We start from the raw sequence: 23382 nt of genomic DNA on the forward strand, positions 1-23382 counted from the left end.
CCCAACCCCTTTCTGACTCTATGTTACTCTTCCTACACACTTGACGCTGAGAGACACCATCCTACAAGAACCGATGATTTCCCCCACCACAGTTAATTACCTTTGATTTGGCCAGTCAGACTCAACTTCCCTTTTCTCTCCCCAATACTCAGCCCAAACTCTTTCGACAGTGGAAGGAAGCGCTTCCCTGACCCACCACCACCAGTGTGCCTCAGCTCCAAGCTCCCCACCTCCACAAATTGGGGGTGGATATGGTAGTCAAGCACTGTCGGCCCTACTCAGTAACAGTGTGATGAAGAAAGAAGGTGGGTGAACAGGGTGACCAGTTCCTGAGGAGCCACGACAGGCCATCCAAAGAGATGTGCAGTCTCAAGAAATTCTGGCGCCATGGGAAAAGAAACTGGATTTTTGGGCATTCTTTTCTGTAAAAACAAAAACAAAAAAACCCAGAAACTTGTTGAAGTTAACATGAAAGCAACATCACTTTTTAATTTTTCTTTTTTAACCAAGCAACTGAATTACAGGAAGGGCATCATTTAGGTGCTAACTATGAGAGAAAATTGGGGGGGGCATAAACCCTAACAGGCAGATTGGGGAATGAGCCTGAACCCCTTGGGGGGGGGGGACTGTGGCTGGAGCATGGCTAAGGCAGTTTTTCAGAGAGAAAACTAGGAGGGGAGGCATGAAGCCCAGTAAACAGACTGCCTGGAGGAAAATGCCACAGGGGAGATTGCCAAAGAATGGCAGGCCCCCATGCAAAGAGTATGGGGAGACAGGCAGAAAAAACAAGGAGCGAGAAGGAGGGAGAGGCTCTCAGGGCAGCCCTGACCATCTTTACCAGAAGGAAGTCAAAGTGGTGGCATGGAAGAGGGGTTTTTCTAACCTCTGGCAGTAGATGAGGCAGCAAAGAGAGACCAGGCTGCAGGATCCGTACTCCAAGCACTGCCCAGCAGAGGCCTATCTGCCATTTTCTCTCTCGTCAGCAGGCACAGGGCTCCAGCCCCCCATAATGCCACACGCTGCTCTCCCTTCCAGTCCTTCTCCACCTGGGATTGGGCTGGCTGCTGCAGCAAAAGAAAGAGACTCAGAATCATGCAGCACCTCGAACATTAAGAGAGGGGTCGTGGAATTCAGAAGCTTTCCAGACAGACAATCCATTCCCCACCACATTTAAGTACCTAAATTTTGGGCAGTCAGCCTCATGATCTCAGTTCTCTCCCCAATACTCAGCCCTAACTCCTCCAACAGAAGATAGAAGCCCCCCCACAGAAACACACACACAGACCCCCCGCTGTTCCTCAGCTCCAAGCTCCCCACCTCCACAAATTGGGGGTGGATTTGGAAGTCAACCACTGTCTCCACTTGTCACCAACAGTACCATGAGGCAAGAAGAGGGGATGAAGAGGGCGACAGGCTCCTCAGGTGGGCCAGAAGACACTGTGTTTTTTGCCTTCTTTCCTGGGAAAAGAACAGAAACTTGTAAAAAACTGCCGGTAAATAGAAGCATGTTGTGTTTTTTACAAAGCAAGTGAAAAATGGGCAGTGCATCACTAAGGGGCTTATTATGGGGGGGGGGATTGGGGGGCTATAAACCGCAATAGGCACAAAAGGGAGGAGGCTTCGCTGAGGTAGATATTCTGAGAGAAAATGGAGGGCTATAAAACTCACCAGACACAAAAGGGAGAGGTAAATATTCTGAGAGAAAACAGGAAAAGGGGGACAGAGACCCCACACAGGGCCAAAGGGGAAGGGGCTTCACTCACATAGGTCTTCTGAGAGAAAATGGAGAAGGGGCTTCACGCAGATAGGTATTCTGAGAGAAAATGGGGGAAAGGGGGCAGAGACCCACACACACACAAGCCCAACAGGGAAGGGGCTTTACTCAGATATTCTGAGAGAAAATGGAGGAATATAAACCTCACTAGACACAAAAGGGAGAGGTAAATATTCTGAGAGAAAACAGGAAAAGGGGGACAGAGACCCCACACAGGGCCAATGGGGAAGGGGCTTCACTCACCTAGGTCTTCTGAGAGAAAATGGGGAAGGGCCTTCAAGCAAATAGGTCTTCTGAGAGAAAATGGGGGGAAAGGGGGCAGAGACACCCCCCCACAAGCTCAAAGGGGAAGGGGCTTCACTCAGGTAGATATTCTGTGAGAAAAGAGGGAAAGGGGGTCTGAGCTCATGGACCAATCAGATCCTTGGCTGGTGGCCTCAGTTACTGAAGGAAACCTGTTGCTGACCAGGTGACCAAAGTGGTGGAAGAAGAACAAACGAGGAGGGCGGGGCTGCAGTCCAAGACCTCCCATTTCCCACAGGTGGCCCCCTCCCTCAGCATTTACAGCTCATTGAATGCAAGGTGGTTAATTGCCTGGCGCTGCGATTCTGGCCTGGGGGGGGGGGAGATTGGAATTCCCCCTGAAATCTCAACCCCAAAAGGTCCCACAGCTTTGCTGAATCTCAAGCACAGCAGCCATTTCCCATCTCAACTTATTCTGCAGGCCCTTTGTAGACCCCAGGCTGGGCCAAAGCCTGAAGGCAAGAACACTCCAGCAAAACCAGCAGAGGAATTTCATCACACAGATTTCCCCACACACACACACACAGCACATGAAGAGTGGGGGGGAGAGGCGAGGGCAGCCTGCTTTCAGCCAGCCTCTTCGTAAACTGCGGCCTGGATTTGTACCAGGTTTGTAATGCTGAGTTCCGGAAATTAAAACCCAATCGTGCCTCCAGAATGCCCGCGGTGTCAGCCACTGTACTAAATTTAGGAATTCTTTGTTTTCATTTTTGAGCGTGAAAACCTTTTCCTCAAGAAGCACAACATTCATTCTAAATGCACTGCATGAAAAAACAGGATTTTCTCAACTGCAAACATTGCGAAATCTGGAGAGCGCTAAAACAAAAAAACCCTCATGCGCTGTTAGGTGCCTTTACAGCAGTTTCAAGATTGTTTTTGGTTAATGCTAATAGTTTAATGTGCTTGATCAGAGATTATTAAACTACTTAGTATTTTCAGTGTGATACAGTTGAGCTCAATATGCCAACCAGGTGGCACCTGTGGGTCATTAGGGAGCTTCTTGTACTAAATGCACTTTTTTCCTTTACTACAGAATTTATTTTCTACCTTCGCTTTTCCTATTTCCCACCTCTCCAAAGGCAAACTTTAAAGGAAACCTGCCACAGTGTGTCTATATAGAGGATGCAACAGTTTGCAACTCTTTACTCCAGCCATTTTTCTTACAGAAAATTAAGACACAACAGGCACGTGCGAAAACCAGTTACAACACGTTACATGTTAACTAAATTTGATTTGGTTGCATCGCTAAAAGCAATTTAGGTCTTAAAGGAAAACAAATACTGCATATATTTCAAATTTCCCCCAAACGTCCATATTTCCCCGCCCACACCCCAAAAAAAAAACCAGCTCGCAAGCCCGTAACTTTTTTTTTAACTTCCCCCCACCCCAAGTTCGAGCCTTGCAAGACCACCGCGGGCCTCGTGCTGCGTCATAAAACCCGCTATACGGCCCCTCCCCCCGGGGCATTTCGCGCCAAAGACCCCCCCCCTCCGGTGCACCGGGCGCCTTACCGGGCGGGGCCGCGGAGTCCGCTTCGCCGCTGCACGTGCCGCCGCCTCCCGCGCGCCCGTGCCGTCCCGCGCCTGCGCACACACCCCTCCCCACGCCGGGGCTGAGTGCACTACTTGGAGCATGCGCAGAGAGCCCCCGTGGGGTAGCGGCGGGCAGACTGGCAGCAGGGCATTGGATGACGTCAGAGTAGCTCTGCATCTCTTCCCGGCGGACTGCCTCTGTAGCTGGAGGTTCCACTCTGCTGCCGCGACGCTTCTATTAAGAACGAGCCCGGGGCGGCCCTCGTGCAGGGGCTGAGTTCCCACCAGGCAGGGCAAAAGGCGGCCTCTCGGCGGCAGATTATTCCCTTGACCACCGGATGGCGGCATCTCCTCTCCCTGTCTTAGCCCCTGTGGAAGCCACTGGAGGCGGGGCGTCGAGGTCGCGCCCCCCCAGCCCCCCCAGCCCCCCCCCGTGCCTTCTTTGGCCCAGGAAACCGCGCACGCACACCGGGGAAGGGGGCTGGACCGGGCGGCCGAGCCAGGCCTGGGGGGGGGGGTCAATTGGCCTCTCGGCTGCAGTGCACCGGTTTGGCCACGGGAGGGCAGCACCCTCCTCCCCCACGGCTCGGGCGCTCCCCCCCCATTTTATTACATTTTAGTTTATTCGATTTTATTTTATTAAGTTTTATCTGACCTGTTCTTAAAAACCTCCAGGGAAGATTTTATCTTACCGCCTCCTGAGGAAGCCTGTTCCATGGAGCGGTTCCTGGGTGGGCAGGCTTCCTCGGGGGGGGGTGAGCTCTCCTTCCCTGGAGGTTTTTAAGCAGAGGCTAGATGGCCACCTGTCAGCCATGCTGATTCTATGACCTTAGGCACATGATGAGAGGGAGGGCATCTTGGCCATCTTCTGGGCACGGAGCAGGGGTCACTGGGGGTGTGGGAGGGGGAGGTAGTTGTGAATTTCCTGCATTGTGCAGGGGGTTGGACTAGATGACCCTGGTGGTCCCTTCCAAATCTATGATTTATGACCGTCCCTTTAGAGATGCCACTGGGGATTGAACCTGGGACCTTCTGCGTGCCACTGATAGATCGGAAACATAGAAAATCATTTTCATGTCCTCCCCAGAAGGGGGAAACCTTAAAGCAGAAGCTGGACGGCCATCTGTCAGCAAGGCTGATTCTGTGACTTAAGGCAGATGATGAGAGGGAGGGCACCTTAGCCATCTTCCGGGCATGGAGCAGGGGGTCACTAGGGGTGGGGGGTGGGGGGGAGGGAGTTGTGAATTTCCTGCATTGTGCAGGGGGTTGGACTAGATGACCCTGGAGGTCCCTTCCCACTCTATGGTTGAAGTGGCAGTATGTCCAGGGTCTGACGTGCCGTGAGGCTGCTTTTTATTTGCTGCCGCAGCATAAGACTTGCGCTGAGGTTTCAGGGGGAACAGAACTGAAGTGTCAGGACAATTGCTGCCCCCGTTTTGTAATAATAAATAAGAAAAATGAAAATAAAGTCTGTTTAAAATCGAATAACATAAAGTGTTATTACATAATGAAAAAAGAGGGCTAAGCTGGTATTGCGCACTCCCAACGTTTCATTACGGCATTTCGGGAAGAAGAAAGGCCTCCGAAACGCTTGGGGGGGGGAACAACCTAGTAACGCTTCCGGTATTTGTGACGCGGGGAATTTGAGTGGCTGTAACGCTTCCGGACCCCGGAAGCGGCGGGGACTACAAAACGGGGGCAGCGGTTCTGGTGACACTTCCGGTCTTTGTGGGCAAGTTCCGGGCACCTAATGCGGTTGCGCACTGCAGAACAGGGGGCGGGGATTCCATGTGCGCTTCCGGGGGGCTGGTTTGGCTGTGACGCTTTTGAGCACGGTTGCCATGGAAACAGGCTGGCGACGCGGCCGTCGGGCGCGCCCGTGAACCCGCTGCGCAAGCGCCGCAGCCGTGCGGAGGGAGGGGCGCTGCTGCCACCCCGCGGCCAAACCCAGGCACTGCAGCCCAGGGGCCCCGCGGGCCACGCCTGGCCCGGCCTCGGAGCCTCCGCCGCCCGCCCGCCCGGGGCTCCCGGGGGGCATCCCGGGCCTCCGCCGCAGAGTCTGTGTGTTGCGGGGGGTGGGGGGGAGACCGCACACCCCATGGCCATGGAAACTCGTTGTATGCGCAGAGGCACAGCCCTGGCCTGATCAGAGACCCGGGGCAGGGGATGATGCCACCGCCGCCTTGTGGCGCAATGGAGGAACTGCCCCCACCCCACCCCACTTAACCCATTTAATGTGCAGCCCCTCCCTCATTCCCAGCACGGAGGAGGAAGCAGCTGGTGTTGACAGGCCGACCTTCTCCACCATTTCAGGAGGAGTCCGAGCGGCTCCCAGTCCCCTTTCCCCCTCCCCACAGCAGGCACCCCTGGGCACGGTCACTGGGGGTCACTGGGGGTGTGGGGAGGGGGAGGCGGTTGTGAATTCCCTGCATTGTGCGGGGGGGGGGGTTGGACGAGATGACCCTGGCGGTCCCCCTTCCAACTCTGTGATTCTAGGTAGGTGGGGCAGAGAGAGCGCTAAGAGAGCTGTGACTAGCCCAAGGTCGCCCAGCTGGCTTCGAGTGGAGGAGCGGGGAAACCGACCCGGTTCCCCAGATTAGCCTCCGTCGATCCTGTGGAGGGGCAGTGGGGGATCAGACCCGGTTCTCCAGAGTCCGCCGCTCCAGACCAAACCACTCCAAACAGGCGCTCTTGCAGGTCTCCGCTCTGGGCTCTGAGCTGCTCTGCTAGGGCCGCTGTGTCCTGGGGAAAGAGCTCCTTTTCGCCTTGGCTTCTGCCAGTCTGAGCGCCCAGATCAGAGTCCACTGCTCCAAACCACCAGTCTTAACCACTGCACAGAAGAGGCCACTCCGCAGGCACTGCGCTGGGGAAGATCCCGCTCAAAGGCTTCTAGATCTGCAGGAAGGCGTCCAGGGCCTGGCCCCACCTTCCCAATAGGCTCACCCACTTCCCTGAAATGAATGGTGAACATAAGAGGCGGGGGATACCCCTCCAGGGGTCCTGGCAGCCCCCGGTAACGCTCCTTGGGAAGACTGTGCTAGCCCCCACCCCACCCCCGACGTCCCACTTTATTTAAATAATGGAGGCCACGCACTCAGCTTTTTTCTTTTAAATAGAAGCAAAGTTCTTTACAGCACCACGAAAAGCCATCAAATATTGTTTTTTTCATAATAACAACAATACAGGTAGGTGGGGATGTTGAAGGGAAGAGGAGGCTGGGATCAGGATGCATAGCTCTGACAGAATGGACAGACGATACAAGTTCCATAACTTAATAAAAATATATGTTTCATATATATATTACACATATATATCCAGCATAAGAATCTTCAAATACTTTTAAGATACAGCTTGTTTTTTTTTTGTAATTTCTCTTTACAACAGATATATTCATGTGGTCGTTTCATTTTTTGTTCTTTTAAAGTATTTTTTAATTTAATAAAGAAATTTCATAGTTGTGCCAGACGTTTTTTGGAGATCAGTACTTGGAGAAAAGAGGGGTGACCAGATGACACCCTCAACCCCACCCCACCCGTGGCCACCCAGTTCTCATTTAAAAAAAAAAATCACAGATCTGAAGAATAAACCAGAATTGCATTCCCAACGTAAAAGCCATTTGTTGCCCTGACAGATCCTTGTGTGTACATCAGTATACAGCTGCACGTGTGTCAAAATTACATACACGCAAACACGCACAAACAAATTTAAAAAACAAAAACAAAATACACTGGTAGGAGATGAGATTGTATAGTACCAAATAATCCATAAAAGAAGGCACATCCTTTACTTTTGGCTAAAATGGTGTAAAAAGAACATGGCGAAGAAAATCAAAGCCCGTGTAACAGAAACTTAATTTCACACGCCCTGAAAACAAAAGTAATGGTATCTTTTACACCTTGTGCTACTCCTTAAGATGATCTCGCCACAAGTCAGAGGTTAGGACAGAGGTTAGGATCCCAGCTGCACTCTGGTTCTTTCAATTAAATCTCTTTAAAACAGTTTAATATACAACTGATAATATTAACTCTTCTTAAATATATATATATATATATATATCTTTCCTTTATTCTATCGGGGGGGGTTGAATCGGTATAATCATCTCAAATAATTTAATACGTTATAGCTTATTTTCCTCAACCCTTTACACCCTCCAAAGAGAAAGTGTGGATTTGTTTTCCATATCTGCTACCTAGAGGAAGGGCCTTTGCCCACTTAGCATGATTAATAACCCCGGGTGTCTGCCACCGAGTGCCTGAAGGAGCCAGACGTAGACAGTAGCCCAGGGGAAGAAGGGAACTTGAAGCAAAGGGGGGTTTCCTGAGCTTTTGATCTTCAGCTGGTACTTTTGAGCTGTCCAAACTAAGGCAGGGTCTGTTATCAGCACTTCTAACTTTCTGGCTTCTAGACTTTGTTTTTCTCGTGGGAGAAGATGGATGGTGAAAGGAAGAGGGAGAAAGACCCCAGAGGCTTAAAAGAGGCCCCAAGTTGCAGGTTGGAAGGGGGAGTGACAACAGTCCCACATCTGCAAAGTGAGACAACGGCTCTAAAGGGAGACGCACCTATGGAAGCTCAGGATAGAATCCGGCCTCTTGGCCTAAAAGCAGCAAATGCCCGAGTAAACGCTGGTTTGTGAAGGCCGCCTCACCCACTGGTCAAGGGTGCGAGACGCTCATACGGGTGGGACTTTGAGGCATACGAGGCCTGAACTCTGGAAGTTCAGCCTTCCCATCCTGAAATGTGGGAGCTCTTCTCGTTCCTTGACCTCCGAACGATCTCGGGTGCTTGTACTGTTCTGGATCTAGAGGAAGATGGGACACGAGGAAGAGAGCAAAGAACCATGAGCGGTGGCTTCCGTTATTACTGAAACATCTGACGGGCTAAAGCCAACAAGGAACCCCAAGGGTTAAGGTGGCTCTCGGAAAAGTGATGCTTGTGGGGGAAATGCCACCTCAGATAGGCGCATGTAGGAGGTCAGAACTCTTCCGTTCGGCACCGTTAGCCGGGAAGACGGCATTCTGAGGCCCATCTGTCCCTTCGGATGGCAAATAATAGCTAGGAAATGGGAAGATGATCTGCAAAACATCTAAGTGGTGATGGCAGGCCTGTTAGGACACAGTGATGTGATGTGACCTCTGACCTCATGGAGGTTTAAAACCACCGTAACAAAACATGTGAGATCTATCAAAGGAAGGACGCTAAAGCTTACCCCTAACGTCGCCTCTCTGGAAGCAAATCCTGATTGTGAAAATAACACAAGCCTCTGCAAATCTGTTAAAATATTTCTCCGAGGACTCCCAAGGGCAGCTGGCCCACAAACTACAAACCTCGGGGGACCCTGCCGCGGGTCCACGGCCAAGGTGGCTGCAGGCCTGAGGGGGCAGAATAGAAGCGATTACAAAAATTCAGAATGCACTTCAAGGATCAATGCATAAGGAGGCGAATCAAGTTCTGTGCTGTGAATGACTCCTTGATCTGAATGCTGGCTCCAGGAAGGCTAGGAGCTCTCCTGTGGCAAAAAGATGCTGATTCTCACCAAGATGGGAATAATTTTGTTTAACACTGACAGGGAAAAGGAGGGGCCTCTCATTGCCAAGAAATTCCAGCAGGAAGAGAGTGGCCGATCAATGCTTTGAGAACTCGGAGTTGCCGCATCGCCGTAGGGATGGGTAATGCGATATTGGGATTCCTGGATTGTGCTTGTCTAAGATAAGATGTGCCCATTGAGAAGTGACCACGAGGCCTCAAGTGTTAAGAGGGAATCCCCGTGGATCCACCCAAAGAGGCTGTGTCTCCCATCATCCTTTGGCTATTCAGATGCTCAATCGCTTACTTGTCACTGCAACTGAGAGACAAGGTGATTTGCTGGGTCCATCAGCATGACAGTGAGGATCATCATGACACACTCAAGACTTCTGCAGAAATGTTGGTTCCTGGGCCAACGTCTTTCAATAGCAGCCTCTCTCCTTGAACTCCATAGCAATGGAGAATCTCAACCTTACAAGCACCACCTTACCAAGAAAACGTCCAGTCCTGGCTGGCCAGCTCGGCCCCACTACCATTCCCCCTCTCCAGCAACCGACCATGGCTGGTTCCCTTTGAGACACAAGGGCGCACGTTCCGAAGCAATCGCTCCTCGGGCACACAGAGCCCAGCACTGCAGGGCTTCACCGAGGTTGGGTCTTTCTTACCTCACACCACCCCACGTCAACGTTGTAGGCCGAGTACCCATGCTGGACGACAGCAATACCAGCCAAGGAGGTCTCTGGAGTCTGAGTTATGTCATAGGTGAAGAGGTTCCGGTGTGCTCGTCTTGGCAGATGACGGACTGTATTTGGAGTATGCGGACACAGAGAGAGGTCTCCAAGCCCCAAATCCCTAGAGGAAGAGTCTCTACTGCCAAACACCTCTGGCCCCTCCCCGGCGGTGCCGCTTTGTGACCAAACATACCGCAAATCTGGACAGGATAAATAGCCCATGCCAGCCCACTGTCTACTTCGCTCTCCTCCCCACATCTGCGCGCACCCTCCCAGAAAGAAGTCTGGTACGGAAGGCTTCATTGTCTAATCAGGTGACAAGCTCTTTGGGAACAAAGAGAAAGTGCAATCAAAGTCCCTCATGCTCAGAACCACAACCATTGTTTACCCAGAGATATATTTTAACCTTTCTCCCCCCCCTCCCCCCCCAAAAGACCCCAGGAATAAATATTCTTCTGTGGCAGCTGCAACGGCGGCCAGGGGGGTATTTACAGGTGGGTTTCTGCAATAATTTCTTTTTTTTTCCTTTTTTTTTCTCTTTTCAAGTTTCAACACCGTATCAATCATGCAAACATACCAAAGCTTTTTCACGGCACCTGCCAGGAACGAGGCAAACAAACAAACAGAAAAGGAGCTTATTTGTCAAATGGGACTCGTTAACAGAACAAAACTCCCCACAGTTACAAGCTTCATCGTCACCAGGAGAAGACTAACACCTTCGGGACAAAGAAACGAAGCATGCAGCCCACCAAAAGCCCCACCCCCTCGCCCTGGGCTGACGGCTTCCCTTGGGCATCTCCCCACCCCCGCCTCTTCCAGCGCTCCCCCACCCCACCCAAAAATGGCAGACAGGGGCAGGAACCGAGACAGCAGGGCACAGCAAGAGGGGCAGCGCTCAGTCTTGGGACGAGACCGACACAAAAGGCAAGAGGGTCACCGGGACAGAACGGCCAACCCAAGTGGAAAACGAGAACAGCCAGCAGCAAAACTGAAGACTTATTTGTGCCACATTCTGATCGCTTGTAGGGACTGTCATACAAGGTGGGGGGGGAAGGACTTCAATCTTGGAGAGAGGTCAGGGACGCCTTCCCGGTTCATCAAGAAAGAGACGCATGGAAGGCTGAGCCGGAGCAGATCGCGCGGCTGCCGTCGAGCCCGGAGAAAGTCGCCAGATGACGTTCAGCCCGCAGACCAGGAACCTCCTGGCCAGAACGAGGCACGGCGGCCTTCCGCCTCGTTTGGGAGAGAATTCCAGCTGTCCTTTATTCCCCAGGGTCAGCAGGTGGTTAAGCTAGAAAAACAGGGGCAACACAGCGGAGGGAATTCCCTTTCGTTGGTTGTGTTTTGCTTTGGCAAAACTGGTCCCAAGGAAAGCCTTTCCCAAGCACCTCCCATTTGTTTCAGCACAATCCTGAGGTAATCTTATCTTCTTTGTGCAAACCCTCAAAAGACGGCGGGTGAGGGGGGAGTTTGGGGGCATGGGACGATACTCGTGGAGGCGACCTGTGCCCTTGGTGCCCTTGGCAGATCCTGAGGTTGGCCCGGGTGGTTCTCCGGCTCTCATTCCAACATGGCATCCAGCTGGTCCGCGAGGTCGTCGAACATGCTGCCGATGTCGTCCAGGATGCTGACTGTGCTCTTGGATTCCGCGGCGGAGCTGAAGGGGGACAGAGGCCGGAGGGGGAGTGATGAGACGGATGCCGGCTCTGCCCTCCCTCTCCCCCCACCCCCCCCAGGCATTTCCCACTATTCCTCTGAGACCACGTTGGCATATGCCTTCCCCAAGCCCTCGAAGACAACCCAGAAACTGCAACTGGCCCAGCGTGCGGCGGCCCATTTTGGGCCAGCCGCCGGGAACAGACGTGGCCCATTTGGAAACAGCTGCCAGTCTCCGTTTCAGAATCCAATTCAAGGTACAACAGTTACGACCCTTGAAACTCTTCACGGCCTGGGACTCACATAACGGGAAGGACCAGCTCCTTCCCTGTGTGCCTGTGTGCCGACTGCGGTCATCAGGCAGCCATCTGCTGCCGATCCCCACCACTTAGGGTAGCCTGCCTGCCACGGGCCAGAGCCCGGGGCCTTTTCCATCATGCCCCCAACTCTGTGGGACGGGCCCCCTGAAGCAGTGAGAGGGCTCCCCCCTTCCTTGGAGATCTTCAGGAGGCGCTGCTAGACCTGCATGTTTGCCAGGGCTTTGGAGCTTAGAATCGACAGGCGTCTTTTAAGTTGCGGGGGGGTTGCTGTTTTCATTTTTGGCCTTAACAGAAAATGTTTTTAAACTATTATTGTCAGTCATCTTGAACCATGAGGAAAGGTGGGATATTAATGTTTTAGTCGACAAATATAAATCAATAAATCCCCGTCGGGTACAAGAGACTGAAGATCCCACCCTGATGCCTCCGTCTGGTGACACACACACAGAGGGTGCTCCCGGGGTCCCCACCCTGGCCCTCCCCTGCCCAACTGAACCCAGCCCCAGCCCCCACCCCCCACCCCCTCTGGCCGTCCTTACTCTGATGCCTGCCCATCCTCCTGCTTGATCTTCTCCTCCACAGCTTGCAGGGCCGCCGCAAGCGAGGCGCTCGTCTCCTCCAGTTTCTGGTGGGCGCTCTCCGCACTGACGCTCTCCGCCGAAGGCCCAGCCATGGAAGAGCGCGGCGGCTTGACCGGCACTGTCTGAGACGCCACCCCGCCGGGAGAGAGGGGCTTGGCTGGGCTGGAGCAGAGCGAGGGGTGTGTGCTTGACGGCTTGATGGTGGGCACAAGCTGCTTGGCAGGCGACGGTGCGGGCGTGGAGCTGGCACTTCCCGACTGGAGGGCAGCGTGGACCTTCGGCTTGGGGGCGGTCGGGGGAGGCGTGGGCTTGGGGGAGACTGGAGGTGGGGTGCCGTGGACCCGCTTCACTTCTGCAACAGAGAGGACAGCATCAGCACCTACCCATTTCTGGGGGTGCCGCAGCTGCATAGAGACGTGGCATATATGCCACCTATTCCCAATTTCCTTCCCCTCTTCTCCATGCTACCCCTGACATCCCAGAAGGCTTGTGAGCCCCTTGCTTATGTATGGACATGTGGTTACAGGGACGGACCCCCCCTCCCCACCTTAGGCAGAAGGACCTGGGATAGCTGGCTGTGCCTGCCGACCCTGCAGGAAGCGGAGGGATACACAGGGATCACCGGGGCTACAGGAAGAAGCAACCAAGCAGAGCACTGTCCTGGAAAGATCTGTGGCTTCTGCCTGCCTGTGAGCTACCTGCCAAGATGACAGCTTTCTCCAGCAGTGCACACTTACCTGGACTGCCAGGGCCAGGAATTGGGGCCTTTTTGGAGGTGGGCATGGGGGGCCCAGAGGCTTTCTGGGGTAGGACAGGCTTAGGAGATACTGGTGGCTTGGCCGGTTTCTTGGGCTCGCCTTCCACGGGGAGCTGCGTCGAAACACGGTCAGATTTCTCCTGCGAGGCTCCCGTGCTGCTCGTGTCAGAGGCCGGGCGGCGCTTGACGGTGGCCGTGCCGTTCTGATACACTGACAACGGTGCCGGTTCCTGCTCCTTGTCTTTCAACTTCGGCCACCTCTTGACCTGAGGCGGCAGGCAGAGCACGGGCACTGAGACAGGCAACACCGGCACAGCTTGTGCCAAGGGTCCTGCCGTATGAGCATCTCCCTCCACAGGCTGCGGCATGACATAGGCGAAGCCGCGGTGCGTGGGGGACTGAGGCAGTGAACGGGGAGACATGGGGCGGTCCGACTGCGGCAGCCACTGTGGCGTAGGTTTTACCTTGGCTGTGGCATGTGCCATGCCAAGTGTCTGCGGCGAGGATGGGCGGGGCTTGGTGGGCGTTTGCGGGGGAGTGTAGTGCCCTCCGGATGGGGGAAAAGATTGCCGCGGTTTGCCAGGCACTGGCGGCACACTCGCCCGCTTGATGCTGTGGCTGTGTCGGAGACTACGCACTTCCTTGGGGAGAGTCGCCGGTCCCTCTTTCCCGTCCTCCGCCAGGTACTCCTGGCTCTTGGAGATGGCCGTGCCGGCGGCTTTGGGTCCATCCCCCAGCAGTTCTTGGGAGCTGCTCATGAGTTTAGCCCGCCCACTCAGACTGTTCTCGTGGGCCTGTAGCAGTCTCTGACATGATCATGGTATCTTATGAACATGTGCAGAATTAATTCCATATAGAGCTTAAACACATCATACAAATACAGAGGTTTGTGTAATGTATAATGAAAGTCTGTGTCATGCTGACAGGCAACTCTGTGTCATGCTGACAGGCTAGTTCAAGGTTAGCTCTAATCAAAGCTAACTACTAAAGTTACTCTGGCTTGCCCTTGAAGGGGCAGCGTAAAAATCATCTTTCTGACTTAGCTGCCAGATGTCAGAATCTTAATCTACTAAGAGTGCATTAATAGTTGGAAGTGTGCTTAAAATATAGTTCTCTCAACGATAGGAATAATATGCTTCCTCGTTCTACTGTAATCTTGCAGTAGAGAATGCAGCAGAATGCAAACCTGCTAAACTAATGTAAACAAAACACTTTGTAAAGTGACAATGTCAGCTAAAATTATGTTTCATGAGTTATATAGTTAAACGTTGTGCTACAGGTTTCTAAGTAGTCTCATTTAATGCGTATAGTCCTAACGAAGAGGATGGTATAGAAATTAAATATGTAACTTGATCATGTAACTCGGAAATAAGGATTTATACTTTAGGCACAGAGGACTGAAAGGGAAGGATGTCCATATTTGGACAATAAGATATCAGAAGACAGGAAAAGAAACCACTAAAGCTCCTGATTTTGGATACGAAAGGGAAATAAAATTATCCTTTCGAGGGCTAAGGAAGAGAAGTTCCTGAAGGAAAAGGAACATTCTTCACTCTTAATGGGTCTAGAAACAGTATAAATAGAGCCACAGTACAGCTTGCATTTCAGAGTTCTATGGCTGGCAGACTGCAGCTGTCTGGTATAGCACCTCCATCTCAAAAGGCTTGAGATGTAAAACATTGAAACTCTGATCCTTGCGTGGACAGAAGTTCTCAGATATCTTGAAATATCAAGATCTGGATATTTCAACATATCTTACTTACAGTCTTCTTGTGAGACTGCTCTATTCCTAGAAGAGGATAGAGACCCTTAGAATTCCTATTCTTTGAATGGGAATCTAAGTGCAGAGATCTTTCCATGTATTGGAACACTGAGAGTCCATCAGATTTATGGATTCTTACAAACTAAGCCTATTTGGCTTACCAATGCTAAGAAGCATCCTGAACACAGGGCTAATAGCTAGACCTCTGGGATTGTGTCAGAACGTCCTCTACTTAACAGAGGGACTTCTGAACCTCCTCAGAGCAAGAGACCAGAGAAGGGAAAGGAGACTCTCTGTACTCTGTGAGATATGCACAATGCACATACACAGATGACACAGCAAGGTATAGTGTGTCTTCTGTACAAAAATGTTATGATGTTTTGAATGATTTAAGTTAGGATGCTTCTAACCAAATCTTTCTCCAAAGAATTAACCATATTTTGACAGGATTTCTGTAACCTTATATTCTGAATGAAGGTGCATTGCACTAAGGATACTTTATGAGTATATTCTGACTAAAATACTCCTTTATGGAGGCATAGAGAATGTGAATGATTACTTGCTACATAAACATGTTTAAGACTAATGATGTCTATCCTTATATGATATTTTAAGGCTTTGCAACCAAAAAGCATATATTGTATAATGTAAATAAATGTGTTTTTTATATATACTTCTACTCTTGTCCATTATTATAAATTTATTGGCGTGTTCAAAAGATGTCCTAGAAGCAATAACAAGTTTCTTGGAACCGTTGATTCCGGTCTAGTGGTGTCTCACTGAATAAGATAACTCCATTTCTCAGTAAATGGTACATTCTAAGAGTGTAGGCACTTAACGGCCCGAACCGCGACAGGCCAGGCGGGCGGAGTGCCGGAAGGCCGCCCCTTCGCGGAAGTGCCCCACATGATTGACCTGCTTTTCTGCCCCTTCCTCACCAGGGCCCGTCATGGCTGCCTGCAGCTCGTTGCCCAGCTCGCTGTCCTGGAAAGTGGTCATCTTGGGGGACTGACATTCAGCCGTCTCCTGCTGGGGGGACTCAATGGCCACTGTGTCCAGCGACTGAGGTGCCCCCTTCTTCTTCAGGGTCCCAGACTCGTACTTGACGTATTCAGCCTTCTGGATCTCAGCCAACTTTTTCACAGCTAACATCAGCTTTTTCTGGTGACCTAACAGAAGCCGGGAGATAATGGTTTCAGCCCACGAGCACAGAAACAACCCATACAAAACCATCTTTTTCTTAAGGACAGCAGAAGAGCCCTGCTGGATCAGGGTGGGGGCATCCATCTCGTCCAGCATCCTGTCTCACACAGTGGCCCAACCACGTCCCCATGGCTAGTACCTACTGACAGAGCTATCCTCCGTCATCCTTTTTTTGGATTATAAACTAGTAAACCGCAACAACTATCGGACCATTGCATTAATTTCTCATGCAAGTAAAGTGATGCTCAAAATCTTACAGCAAAGGCTGCTACCATATATGGAACGAGAAATGCCTGATGTTCAAGCTGGTTTCAGAAAAGGAAGAGGCACTAGAGATCATATTGCAAATATACGCTGGTTACTGGAGCGTACGAGAGAATTTCAGAAGAAAATCAGCTTCTGTTTCATAGATTACAGCAAAGCTTTTGACTGTGTGGATCATGAAAAGCTATGGCTGGTTTTAAAGGAAATGGGTGTGCCACTACATCTGATCGTTTTGATGCGCAACCTGTACTCTGGACAAGAGGCCTCAGTTAGAACAGAATATGGAGAAACGGAATGGTTTCCAATTGGCAAAGGTGTCAGACAAGGATGTATTTTATCTCCCTATCTCTTCAATCTATATGCAGAACATATAATTAGGAAAGCTGGATTAGATTTAGATGAAGGTGGAGTGAACATTGGAGGGAGGAACATTAATAATTTGAGATATGCTGATGACACTACATTATTGGCAGAAAATAGTGAAGATTTGAAACAACTATTGCTGAAAGTTAAAAGAGAAAGTGCCAAAGCAGGACTACAGCTGAACATCAAGAAAACAAAAGTAATGACTACAGGAGAATTACACAACTTTAAGGTTGACAATGAGGGAAATTGAAATTGTTCAAGACTTTCTATTCCTTGGCTCCACCATCAACCAAAAGGGAGACTGCAGCCAAGAAATTAGAAGGAGATTGAGACTGGGAAGGGCAGCCATGAAGGAGCTAGACAATATTTTGAAGTGTAAGGATGTGACTCTGGCCACCAAGACTAGATTAATTCATGCCATCGTATTCCCTATTACTATGTATGGGTGTGAAAGCTGGACAGTGAAGAAAGCTGATAGGAAGAAAATAGATTCCTTTGAAATGTGGTGTTGGAGGAGAGTGTTACGGATTCCGTGGACTGCCAAAAAAACAAATCAGTGGGTTATAGATCAAATCAAGCCTGAACTGACCCTAGAAGCTAAAATGACTAAACTGAGGCTGTCGTATTTTGGTCACGACATGAGACGACAAGAGTCACTGGAAAAGACCGTCATGTTAGGAAAAGTAGAGGGCAGCAGGAAAAGAGGAAGACCCAACAAGAGATGGATTGACTCAATAAAGGAAGCCACAGCCTTCAATTTGCAAGATCTGAGCAAGGCTGTCAAAGATAGGACATTTTGGAGGACTTTCATTCATAGGGTCGCCATGAGTCGGAAGCGACTTGACGGCACTTAACACACACACAGAGGCACTTGGTTGGCCACTGTGTGAACAGACTGCTGGACTTGATGGGCCTTGGTCTGATCCAGCAGGGCCTTTCTCATGTTCTTAACTCTAGATAGGTGAAGGCCTGGAGTGGGGGGAAAGTAGAAAAATTCAGGGAACAAACACATTATTCCAACAGGAACACTGAAAATTTTGGGGATCACAGAAAATTTTGTCCTGTGAAATATTTTCTCTTTTGAAATGAGTGGAATGCTTTTTAAAATAAAGATTTATTCACTCACAGTGTTTTGTTTGAAGATTTTTATGTAAGGTCAAATACACTATTAACAATAATTCCTGTAGACATACACAACATATTTGCAAGGATATGTTTATCATTTAATTGTGGACAAAAGTTTCACATTTAATATTCTATAATGTGTGTTACTATAATAATATATGGGAAGGGGCTGTGGCTCAGTGGTAGAGCATCTGCTTGGCACGCAGAAGGTCCCAGGTTCAATCCCCGGCATCTCCACTTAAAGGGACTAGGCAAGTAGGTGATGTGAAAGACCTCTGCCTGAGACCCTGGAAAGCTGCTGCCAGTCTGAGTAGACAATACTGACTTGGATGGACCAGGGGTCCAATTCAGTAGAAGACAGTTTCGTGTGTTCATGTGTAAAAACCTCGGTTAAAAAGAATGTATTTAATTATTAAAATATGTATATTCTGCTTCTCGTGGATTAAGTTGGGTGGAATGTCTTGGCCTAGCATTTAAAACACAATATGGTAAGTTCCAGGCCTCAACGAGGTGGGCTTCCCTTAGGCAAGGTGCCACCAGTGAAAATGCTCTGTCCCAAGTCATCACCAGCCGGGGTGCTCTGTCTCCAGTCACCACTCTGAAGGCCGGGGGCACAGAGCGCGGTGCTGGGGAGGCAGAACTTAACTGGCAGGCCGGACAGTATGGCCCTTCAGGGCATCCTAGGGTCTTAAAGGTAAGAATCTCTCCCTTTTCGGAGAAGAAAAATTGAGGGAGCCTCCTCCTGGGGCTGCTAGCAGGCCTGGAGAAAAATTGTCCCTTTAACAGAGGCTTTATTGTGTGCAAATGGGCAGTTGGAAGCTTTCCATGGCATGGAGGTGGGCAGCATCACACGGCAAATAGTATTGCATTTGGATTCTATTGAAGGACCAAGACCTTTTCTCTGGGCCATTTGAACACCCTAAACCTTTCCTATTGCCCAGACTGACAAAGAGCAATAAAACAGGGCTCAGAAGTCTACCGGTGGTTTCATGTTCATTCCAGGCTGTCCCTGACTTCCCTGATGAGTCATGAGAGGCCAGGGAAGGAGGCTGAGATGTTCAGTCCCAGAAACAGCTATGCCAGTGAGTGAAACACACCTTGTCTTTCTCTAATTGCCTGAGCAGCATTTTCATTTTCTGCTCTCTGTGCTGATGGGATAATTTTTATTTATTTCTTTGTTAACACGTTTAAGTCCCACCTTCTTGGTTCAAGGCGGCTTATAAGAATATGGCGGTTGACAATGTTTTGGTGATTTGTACGTGTCTCATGCCTCAAAAGCCAAGCCCCAGCTGCCGTAACCCCCTTCTGACCTCCAGCGCCAGCCTTGGCTCTTACACATTTCTTGCCTGTACTGACTGCTCCATGGGTGGTGTGACTCCCCACATCTCAGGGGGCTCCAGAGTTCACAGCCCATGGATGCTGCCTCTGACATAGACACAGATGAATGCGGTCTCTGATTGTGATGTCATATAGGACTAAAGCCACACTGTACACAACTGGAGAACCGTTTGGCCCACAAAGGTCTGGAAAATGTCAGCTGGAATGGGCCAGAGGACATGACACTCTGTGACAGGTGATTTCGGGATTTGTGTTAAAACGGTAGATCAAGCTTATGGCCAAAGCATGTGGCGGCTGGGAGCAATGGGAGGGCAGCAGAGGGGAGCGGGCAATGCAGTGTCCTGATTGCGTTGAGGGCCAAAACAGATGTGACAAGGATCGTGGCTTGCCACCAGCCCGTAGAAAGGAAATGAAGTGTGCACACCTCTGCAAACTAGACCAGGGCTAGTTACACTGGAAGGGAAGAAGGGATAGAACCTTGACTTTGCTCAGTGAAGCCCCCAAGCTCATTTTAAAGAGAGAGAAAAAGAAGCTTCACAACCCCTGCCTCCGTGGTCCCCACACCACCACCACCACCAAAACACAAACAGGAAGACTGGTTTCAGTTGGCTGGGAGGCTGGCGTCCCCTTGCTCCTCTTGTGCAGCTAGGGCCCAAGTCATGGCTCTCTGTCCACTGTGCGTCTTCCCTGTCATCTGCTCTGGCCTGAAGTTGCAAAGCTTTTGCTACCTGGAGCCAAGAACAGGAGGACTGGAACATAAGAACATAAGAAAGGCCCTACTGGATCAGACCAAGGCCCATCAAGTCCAGCAGTCTGTTGCCACTAACAAGACGAGTGCAGCAGCACCATCCTGCCTGTGCTCCACCACACCCAATATCATAGGCATGCTCCTCTGAATACCCCTTTCCTCCATGACTGTCCTGCATGTGTCCACTTGACCTTCACCTGGGACAGCCTTTTTTCCTGGCACTGCTCTTCTTCACTGTGGGCAAACAGTGTCTGTCGAGTGCCTGTTTGTTTTGAAACTATGACTTGACTAATTGGTTTGTTTAATGCATGTATTAGTCACACAAACATGAAAGGTTCCATGGCTCAAGAGGTGGAGACTATGCTTGGTGTGCAGAAGGCCCCAGGTTGAATCCCCGGCGGCAGCACCTCCAGTTAAGGATCAGGCTGTATGTGACGTGAAAAGCCTCTGCCTGAGATCCTAAAGAGCCACTAGTCTGAGTAGACAAGGCTGATCTTGATGGACCGGGGGGTGGGGGGTCCGACTCGGTAGAAGGCAGCTTCATGGGGTCTAGTATTCTAGGGGCGGGGCTGTGGCTCAGTGGAAGAGCCTTTGGTTTGCATGCAGAAGGTCCCTAGTTCAATTCATAGTACAAAGGGCCAGGCAGTAGGTGACATGAAAGGGCTTTCTTTGCCTGAAACCAGGCAGAGCCACTGCCAGTTTTTTTTTTACCTTAGAAGTTAATAGCATTTATTTCTGTATGAGTTTCATGAGTCACAGCTCACTTGTTCAGATACAAAGATGAAGTTGCCTTAGGCTGAAGCTGCCAGTTTTGAGTCGATGATTCTGACCTTGATGGACCAAGGGTCCGATTCAGTATAAGGCAACTTCGTGGGTCCATATGTTCAAGAATGTGTGATTCCTGACAATACTCCATAGCAGCTTCTGGTGGAGTGGCTGGCTTCCAAAAAATGACTGGCGTCTCTGGAAGATGGCTGAACTTAAAGTTGCCCCAGAGGACCAGAACCAACAGGTTGAAATTAAATCAAAAGAGTTTCCGTCTAGACATTAGGAAGAATTTTCTGACAGTCAGAGCGGTTCCTCAGTGGAACAGGCTTCCTCGGGAGGTGGTGGGCTCTCCTCCCCTGCAGGTTTTCAAGTAGAGGCTGGGTGGCCACCTGACAGCAATGCTGATTCTGTGACCTTAGGCAGATGATGAGAGGGAGGGCATCTTGGCCATCTTCTGGTCACTAGGGGTGTGGGGGGGGGAGGTAGTTGTGAGTTTCCTGCATTGTGCAGGGGGTTGGACTTGATGACCCTGGTGGTCCCTTTCAACTCTATGATTCTAAAGGAGCCACCAACCCCCTCAAAGGCTCTCGTGCCTTAGGGAAATTCTGCCTGAATCAATACAAGGCAGGGCTCCAATCCAAGAGTGCACAGATGATGTAGTCCCCTCAGGTCACTGGTAACCAAGGCCCCCCTTCGGCATTTCAGAAGGGCGGGAGGGAGGAGTAGTGAGGGGGGGCTGACTCCTTTCTGAATGGGTGGGAGCCCCGTGGCTCTTGCCAGCTTGGAGAGAGGTGCGGCCATACACGATTCCTCAGACAGCCAGGAACCCCTCCACGGAAACCTGCTTCCACGTGAGCGTGCCTTCTAGCTGGACTGGGGCAAAAGGGTCTAATCTGGGGTACTCACCGTCTGTTGAGTTCACCTGGATGTCTCTCTGTCAGCATTGCCAAGTGCTTGGAGAAAAAAGGCCCTGTCCCTTTAATGGAGGTGTCATGTTGAGGGGAGTGGTGAACCTGGTGAGTTCCCCGGTGGGATTTGCTTTAGTTTCACTTGGCACTTGTTCTGTGGGTTGCTGGCTGTGGCTGGTCGTAGCCTCGGCCCGGGGACCCAGCCCAGGCCTTGCCCATGTTCAAGTACAGTTACCGTATGTTCTGTGTGGGTGCTGGGTGGGGGGCTGTGGAGTTATTATAAATGGCTTCAAGGTAGGTGATCTGTCAGGTGATGCTCTTGTGCTCTGTGGCTAGAAAGCCCATTTCCACACATTCAGCCTTTGCTACAGGGATGCTACAGGAGTCCCATGGTGCAGAGGGGTAAGCTGCAGTACTGCAGTCCAAGCTCTGCTCACGACCTGAGTTCAATCCCGACGGAAGTTGGTGTCAGGTAGCCGGCTCAAGGTGGACTCAGCCTTCCATCTTTCCAAGGTTGGTAAAATGAAGACCCAGCTTGCTGGGGGTAAGGGGAAGATGACTGGGGAAGGCACTGGCAAACCACCCCGTAAAAAGCAAAGTCTGCCTAGGAAACGTCGGGATGTGATGTCACCCCATGGGTCAGGAATGACCCGGTGCTTGCACAGGGGACACCTTTACCTTTTACAGGGATGGGACATTGTTGCCTGTTGTACCTGGCACCTCTGCCAAGAGGGAATGTGTCCGCTCTGAGGTTTGTGGAGCATTGAGAGTTTTTCAATGACTTGCTTTGTGAGGTAAGCAACCTGAGGCCATCAAGGAATCTTGGGGGATTGAAAAAAAAGGGTGGAACCATCGCCCTCACCCCCACGTTCTCCTCCTCAGGCATGATATGAGCTTTCAGAGGCTGCACCACCACCCCTGCTTTAAAAAACAACAACCGTTATTCGGTATTCCATCCATACTGGAGCCCATTTCCACTACAGCCCTAAGCAAAGTTATACCTCTCTAAATCCACAAAAGTAAATGAGCTCAGAAGGGTCTAACTTTGCTTGGGATCCTGCTGTCTATGCACATTTTTATCCGGCCTGTCCTCCAAGAAGGCATCGGGCCATTTGCTTAGGGACTTTTGTCCTTTTCCTTTTGGTTAACTTACCACGTTGCATTTTTTTTTGCTTTTCTTCCTGGGGAGTTCCTGAGCATGTAAGGTCCTTGCTTTCTCTGCACCTGGCCTCATAGTACTGCTTGCATCACCCATATGAGGGCCAGCCTGCTCACTATTAGAGGTAGTGATAGTAGGTTAAGATGGGCTGTAGTAACAGGGACACTTGGAATTGTATCAGAGCAGCTTTCAAAACAGAGGCATGAGTAGGGACTAACCCTGGCTAGCCCAGTCCTTAGCCTGATGTTGGTGGCTGCCTTGTAGCTCTGATATTAAACGCAGCTCAACTGAACACAGGTCAAAGCAATAATCATGAAAAGAATAGATAACCTGCAGATCTACTTCAGGTTCACACTTCTTCAAAGAATCATAGAGTAGGAAGGGACCACCAGGGTCATCTAGCCCAACCCCCTGCACAAGGCAGGAAATTCACAACTACCTCCCCCTCACACACACACACACAGTGGACCCCCCCCCCCCACACACACACACACTCCATGCCCAGAAGATTCTCCAGCCCACAGTTCTTTTTACAGGTTCTTTAGAGGACATTTATGTTAATTT

The 23382-nt window shown here is 50.7% G+C and overlaps 1 protein-coding gene and 1 pseudogene across 1 annotated transcript in view; one reads left to right on the forward strand and one right to left on the reverse strand.

The window, feature by feature from the left end:
- Positions 1-11406: 11406 nt before the first annotated feature.
- On the reverse strand, positions 11407-16238 carry LOC130482846 (caskin-1-like; annotated as a pseudogene).
- Positions 16239-22032: 5794 nt separating this feature from the next.
- Positions 22033-23382, forward strand: part of LOC130482847 (maestro heat-like repeat family member 5) — a 102624-nt gene continuing 101274 nt past the window's right edge. The window contains exon 1 of the mRNA XM_056855720.1: positions 22033-22061. Coding sequence (XP_056711698.1) covers positions 22033-22061 — 29 coding nt within the window. The remainder of the gene's footprint in view (positions 22062-23382) is intronic.

The sequence above is a fragment of the Euleptes europaea genome, chromosome 9, assembly GCF_029931775.1.
Source record: "Euleptes europaea isolate rEulEur1 chromosome 9, rEulEur1.hap1, whole genome shotgun sequence".
NCBI lineage: Eukaryota > Metazoa > Chordata > Lepidosauria > Squamata > Sphaerodactylidae > Euleptes > Euleptes europaea.